The 7500-nt window shown below is 36.5% G+C and overlaps 1 protein-coding gene and 1 pseudogene across 1 annotated transcript; one reads left to right on the forward strand and one right to left on the reverse strand.

Moving 5' to 3' along the window:
- Positions 1 to 1033: 1033 nt before the first annotated feature.
- On the forward strand, positions 1034 to 2439 carry LOC109004256 (annotated as a pseudogene).
- A 3394-nt stretch (positions 2440 to 5833) lies between these two features.
- Positions 5834 to 6268, reverse strand: LOC118348882 (secreted RxLR effector protein 78-like). Its single transcript, XM_035691425.1, has one exon. The coding sequence runs from the start codon at positions 6266 to 6268 to the stop codon at positions 5834 to 5836; it is 435 nt and encodes a 144-aa protein (XP_035547318.1).
- Positions 6269 to 7500: the final 1232 nt, after the last annotated feature.

Consider the following 7500-nt stretch of genomic DNA (forward strand, 5'->3'; position numbering starts at 1 on the left):
TTTTCTAAACTTAAGAAGCAGAACAACGTCATTTAATAACAGTATATATATATATATATATATATATATATATATAAAGAGGCATATGACGTCGACCAATTTATCGGTTTTTGGCTAGTTCAAATTGGGACCAAATCGACCGACGTTGGTTTTGATAATTTACCACTGACAGCCAACAGGTTCTAGGCTGGTTCTGAATTTCGACGGTCGGTCTGAGTCGATCCCGGTCGGTTGGCCGGTTTTTTGTACAGCCCTAGCCAAAGCTAAAGCCCCCGCTTTATTTTGCTAAGGAAAAGTCTAAAAAGCACGAAATGGGAGAGGCACGAAAAGCACGAAACCATGTCAGCAGGCTGAAAACTCCCTTTTACCCTTCATAAAACAACAGTATTCTATTTTACCATTTTACCCATGTCAGCAGTCTCATTTCCTGTCGTTGTGGTCGACCAACAATCCCTTAATCATGTCTTCGGACTTTAACTCCTCAGAAAAAAACTTTTTATTGTTTTTCACTAATCACGTCTTAGAAAAAATTGGAACATACTCTTACCCGTAGAATAGCAAATGTAATCACGTCCCAGTGCAAATGTATGTTGCCCAGCAGTCCCATTATTTTATTTTATTTTTTTTTAATGTATTTTTTTAATCATCATAAACATTTTTTAATCTTCCTATGTGCATGACTTTTATTCTATAGTGAATTTTTAAGAAAAATTCGAGAATGTACATCAAAATGATTTCTTAAAAAAAAAAAAACACTACAAATCTTGATTATGACTGTTGCTCTAGATTTTTTTTTTTCAAATTTTTTAAAGTTGTAGAAGGACTAAAGTATACACATAAATAAAGATAAAATGGATGCTATCAATTTAATTAAAAATTACTAAATACATATACAAGTGAAGATAAAATACAAAGTGAATAATCTAAGATTTTCCAAAAAAAAAAAATATAGAGACTTCCGTGACTTTTTGACTTTTCAGTTGTTTTATTTTATCTTTTTATATGCTTTCCTCCTATACTTATCCACCTTGGCACATTCTTGCATTTCGTGCTACATAGGAGCTTCCCTGTAGCAGCTCTCTTTTGAAAAAGACAGGAGGGAAAGACCATGGAAACAATGTCGGAATCTGCTTCTGAGGTCTCGCCATTGTGTAAAGACGTTCCCAAGTTCCTCTCCTCTTTCGTTGACACCTTCGTTGACTTTTCTGTCAGCGGTGGCCTCTTCTTACCTCAAGATCCTCCTCTTCCTAACGCCTCTTCGGTTTCCCAAAATCTCCAGCCCCTGCGAACCCGCTACCCCACCCCGCCAGACCGTCTGGTCGCGATCGGAGATCTTCACGGTGACCTCGAGAAGTCCAAGGAGGCTTTCAGGCTCGCCAATCTGATCGACTGCTCCGAAAAATGGATCGGCGGTTCCTCCACCGTTGTCCAACTCGGCGACGTGCTCGACCGCGGCGGCGACGAGCTCAAGATCCTGTATTTCCTCGAGAAACTGAAGCGGCAAGCTGCGAGGAGTGGTGGAACCTTGATCACGATGAACGGAAACCACGAGATCATGAATGTGGAGGGCGATTTTCGGATCGTGACGAAAGCGGGTTTGGGCTGATTGGTACCGTTTTGGGCAAGCAATGAAAGGTCTCTGCAAGGGTTTGGAAAAGCCGGAGGATCCGTTTGATGGGATTCCATTATTTCGCGGCCTCAATGATAAGGGCCTCGTACAAGGTCTCAGAGCGAGAATGGCTGCGTTACGGCCACAAGGCCCGATATCGGGCCGGTTTTTGTCTCAGAATGTGACTGTCTTGGTTGTGGGTGATTCGGTTTTTGTTCATGGCGGGCTTTTGCCGGAACATGTATCCTATGGGTTGGAGAAGATTAACGAGGAGGTGAGGGATTGGATTAATGGTTTGGGGGGAAAGCTTGCGCCAAAGTATTGCATGAGCAGGACACATGGGGTGACGCGGTTGAGGAGCTTTTCGCACGAAGTAGCAAAGAATTGCGATTGTTCTGCTCTTGAACGCGTTCTTGCCACCATTCCCGGCGCGAAGAGAATGATAATGGGACATACAGTCCAGGAGGTTGGGATCAATGGGGTTTGCAATAACCAGGCAATACGGATTGATGTGGGCATGTCCAAGGGTTGTATTGACGGGTTGCCTGAGGTTTTGGAGATCACTGGCAATTCAGACTTGCGGATTCTGACATCTAATCCTCTGTACCACAACAATTATAAAGTTTCTTTGCATAGAGAGAAGAAGGAAGGCCTTGGGCTGTTGATCCCAGAACATGATGAACCCAAACAGGTGGAAGTGAAGGCTTAGTAGTCTGAATATCTAAAATTTATGCATTATATTTATCGATGCGAAATCTCTTTAGATACGTATCAATGGAAGTAAACGTTTTCTTGTAATAAATTGTTGGAGAAAACTAGACCAATCAGCAGAGGGCATTCAAAAATTTGAATTTATATTCATATTCAAATATAATATGAATTTCTTTTTTTAGAGTTGCTTTATATCATTAAACTGTATCGTTGCACGATTTCAGTTTGCCATTATTTTTCTGATGTCCCGCTGGCAAATATCGCTGGTAGCTCCGCTTCTAATTTTTTATTTTTTTACTTAATGATTAAGTATGTATTTTTTAATAATATTATAATTTTTTTTTTATTTTTTTTTAAATATTAAAAAATACATATATATATATATATAAATAAATAAAAAATCTTAAGACTAGCAGTGGCTCCCAATGAAAGCTGGGTAAAGTCCGAGTAATTTTTCATGGGTGCACAAATTCTGGACAAGAAGTTTTTTGCAAGTATATTTTAAATAATTTAAGGGAAAATTTTCTAAGTCCAATCCTTTAAAAATTGTTTACGTTTGAGAGTATGTTTGGTTATCAAATTCACTTCAACTCATCTCAATCCATTATTATAACTTTTTAAAATTTCAATACAAAATATAACAAACAATTCAATTTTTTTAAATTCTAAAATAATAATGATATTAAAAATAATATTCTAATAATATTTTATTATCTTAATTCAATTTAACTCAATTCAGTTTAATATCCAAACGTAACTTGAATCTTTAGAGTTAGATTGAGCATACCATCAAATCCAAGACGTATACTCTTAAGCCAACCGTTGCATAACATTTTAGTTTGACATTTTAAGTTATGAACATAATCGTAGGCTCTTAAATCTTGAACCCGTAGGCAATGTCGAATGATGTTTTCCATTTTCGTAATTAAGGAAGTGTGCAGTTGTCTAAGGAGCTTTATCTAGGCTAAGCTTCCTGTTGGCCTGTCAACGGGTCTTTTCTTTTTATATATAAATAATATCAGATCCCTTGCTTTGTGATATTATATAAATTATGATAGTTGAAAAGAAGGAGTTCTCTCCTTCTTTTCAACTATCATATGCTGGAATGATTCAGGTGAAATCATCTTTGCAACCACAGATTTCAGTTGCAGTGTGAGTCTTAATCTTAGGGAAGCAAGAGCAGCATTGATGGCCATTTCCGAAGCAAAGAGACAGGGTCTTCAAAATATTTTACTAGAAGGGGACTCAAAAATTACCATTGAAGCAATTTCTAACCCTTCAGTGGTTCAGGACTGGACTCTGTTCCCTATTATCAGTGATATCAGACATCTTCTCCTTTCTTTCACAGTTTGGAAAGTTAGGAAAATTCATCGATCCAAGAATCGATGCGCGCATTCTTTGGCGCAATGGGCAGCGGCAACACAAGCTTTTGGCAACATCCCTTTAATCCAATTACCCCATTCTCTGTTGAATTTTCATAGTGGAAAGGATCCACCTTTTTCTCTTGTATAATTAAGAATTCCAGACTCTGTTGTATTTGGTTTTAGTTTTAATATAGTATCCATCTTGATCAAAAAAAAAAAAAAAAACTGAGTTCTCTATGTCAACCCGACCACGAGTGGACCCACAATAGCAGCTTTTCTGGCAGTAAAAATACAAAATGATTTTTGAAGGCTTACAGTGCAATCAGATGGCAGATTCTTTGATCAAGAACGTTAATTCTTAGTCATGTAAAGACTTCAAATCTTACATCGGGTCAACAGAAACAAGTTCATTTCTTAACGAATCGACAATAATTTTTTTTTTTTTTAAATAACCTCAGTATTCATTCATTGATCTGAACCAGTATTACAAAGTTTTTCTTTATACAGTATACTCTCAATACAAACTGAAACCTCTTCTATCCACACAAGTTCAGAAAATAAAGATAAGGCTTCTTTTGCTAGACAATATGCTACTTCATTAGCTTTTCTATTAACAAACTTAACATTCCATTGACTTCTTCCCTTTAACAGTTTCTTGGCATCTTCAATGACACATTTATATCTGGAAAAAAAATTCTTTTTCTTCATTAACAGCATTCACGATGACTTGAGCATCACCTTATAAACAACTCTGCTGAAATTAAAGTCTCCACAAAATTCCATAGCTTTCCTTAGTGCATAACCTTCTGCTGCTGCAAGATCAGATACAAGGCTTCTTTGTTCACCAACAGAAGGCATAATTTCACATTCCACATCTCTAATTACTACTCCAAGGCCTACCTTTTTTCTTTTTATTTTTTTTATTTTTTATCAACAACTGCATCCTAGTTTGCTTTTACAAATCTCTCCCTTGGTCTGCTCCACATTGACTCTCCTCTTATTACTCTTGCTTCTATGTTCTGCTTCAATTCTGCTGAACTTGGTGATAAATTCTCAGTTCCTCTTATGGTCCAACCAATTTGTCTTGAAAGACAAATTCATTTATTCTCAACCAAATGCTTCTCATTACCATACTGATCTCTCATAATTCTTATATACTGACTCTTTCCTCCAACCTATCAAACAAGATTGGCATATCAGGTTCATTGGTCCTCCATTTCTGTATCACCAAAATGAAATCATACTAGACATCTGCAGTTGCAGGACAGGACCATAAGGCATGTATTGCTATTTCTGCTTCCTTCTTACAAATTGGGCACAGTTGTTCTTTTATAATACCCTTCTTGTAAAGACTGTTTTTTGTAGCTAATAGCTCTTTAGCAGCTTTCCACAAGAAAAATTTGGCTTTCCTTGGAATATTCAAATTCCATATTACCTTCCATCTGTTCTCCCATTCCCTTCCATTTGAGCACTCTCATTTTGCTGTCTCCCTCCTCTTCATTTCTAGATGGTAAGTACTATTGACAGTGAAGACACCTTTTTTAGTATACTCCCATATTAGTTTATCTTTAGCCTCCATTTTACTTATAGGTAAGCTCCATATCTACTTTGCTTCTTCTTTACAGAAAATACTCTTGATCAAAAGCTCATTCCATTTCCAACTAGTAATCAACTCAAAAACTTCGGCTTCTTTATCTAAAATTGTGCAAGGAGATTGGACACAGTAAGAGGAAGGAGTTGGTAACCACTTCTGCCCCCAAATTTTAATTTTTTTTCCATTCCCTACTCTCCATCTTAATCCTTCCTTTAACGCGTTTAAAGCTCCCTAAACACTCCTCCATATGTAAGAAGGTCTATGTCCCAATTTTTCTTTTGTCAAAGGGACTGTTTTGATATATTTTTCTTTAATCTTCTTCCACACCCTTTCTTTTATGGTTCTAAAGGTGTTGTATTTAGATTTTCCAACTATAGGGGGTAAACATAGATACTTCTCATAGCTACCCTTCATAACTGCTCCCCCTAACTCCATTATCTTCTCTTTATCCTCACCCCTCGAGTTGGAGCTAAAAAACACTGATGTCTTTTTCTTGTTTAGGTGCTGACCAGAGGCCTTTTCATAGATAAACAAAAGCTCTTGTAACCTCAACCACTATTCTGTTTTTGCACTTCCAAAAAGTATGCAGTCATCTGCAAAAAGCAGATGATTTACACGTATTCTAACCCTTGACACAGTTATCCCTTTAGTAATTCCCTTTATATCAGACTGGTTTAATAAAGAACTGAGACCCTCAGCACACAAAATAAATAGGTAGGGTGACAAAGGGTCACCCTGCCTTAGTCCTCTTGATGGTTGGATCTTAGAACCTGGTTTACCATTGATAAGAGCAACATAACTAACAACGGAGACACACTTCATAACAAGATCAATCCATTTCCTGTAGAAACCCATCCTTTCCATCATTCCTTCTAAAAAACTCCATTCAATTCTGTCGTATGCTTTAGACATATCAAGCTTGATAGCCATATTACCCAATCTGCCTTTTTTGCTTGCTTTCATGGTATGCAAAACCTCATATGCCACCATTATATTGTCAGTTATTAGCCTTCTTGGAATGAAGGCACTTTGATTGGGTGAAACTATTTCATTCAAATTTTTTTTTAGTTTATTTGCCATCACTTTTTACATCAACTTATAGCCAACATTACAAAGGCTAATTGGCCTAAAATCACTGGCCTTCTTGGGTTCCTTAATTTTAGGAATTAGAGCAATGTATGTATGATTCATAGAAGCTGTAAGAGAGTTACCATTATGCCATGCCAGTACTCTTTTGCTAACCTTATCACCAACAATTTGCCAATGCTTTTGAAAAAAGCAAGTCCCAAAGTCATCTGGTCCAGGTGACTTCAAAGAGGCCATGTGTTTGAGAGCTTCGTCAACTTCATCTCTAGAGAAAGGCTTGGACAAATTGTCATTCATTTCTTCTGTACACAGGGAGCCACTGCCTACAAACAAGCTTCAATATCCCCATCACTTGGGGTTGTGGATTTGAACAGCTTCTGGAAGTATTCACTAAAAACCTTGTCTATCATTTCAGGCTCTGTTTGCATCTTATCCTATTCATCAAAAATCTGTCTTATCCAGTTCTTTTTCCTCCTTTGGTTGGCACAGCTGTGAAAAGACTTTGTATTATAATCACCCAATTGATACCAGTCCATCTTTGCTCTTTGCCTCCACTTCAAATCCTCCATTTCAAGACAGATCCCTATCTCTTCTTGAAGTTTTTTTTTATCTCCCCCATATTATAGTGGAGATAAATCGACAATATTGATAGTGGGAAAGACCTACCTGCTTCTACTTGTCCTTCTTTGGAGTACTCTTGCTGTTAAATGGACACAAAATTAAAGGCCTCGTTTGTTTTCACAACTGCTCTCAACTCAATTCATCTAATTATTACAATTTTCTTAAATTTTCATACAAAATAAAATAAACAATTCAACTTTTTCAAATCTCAAAACAAAAATAATATAAAAATATATATTCTAACAATATTTTATTCAATTTTTATCTTTAATCTCGACTCATCTCATCTTATCTCATCTGTAAAAACAAATGAGACAAATAAATAACATAGAGGAAGGAACCAGGCATGCTGGTCCTCCTCGATATATAGCCTATCTTCTTTTCTTTTGGACACACATATACATGTATATATAACATGCAAAATCACATCCATATCCATATAAGACTCTGACTACATAATTTACTTATAAAAAAAAAAAGGACTCTGACTATATAAGAAAGAAAGAAGAAAAAAA

The sequence above is a fragment of the Juglans regia genome, chromosome 7 (assembly GCF_001411555.2).
Source record: "Juglans regia cultivar Chandler chromosome 7, Walnut 2.0, whole genome shotgun sequence".
Lineage (NCBI taxonomy): Eukaryota > Viridiplantae > Streptophyta > Magnoliopsida > Fagales > Juglandaceae > Juglans > Juglans regia.

What these genes read in the sequence shown, in the direction of transcription:
- LOC118348882 (XM_035691425.1), bottom strand. Translation starts at nt 6,268, where the DNA reads ATGGTGGCATATGAGGTTTTGCATACCATGAAAGCAAGCAAAAAAGGC.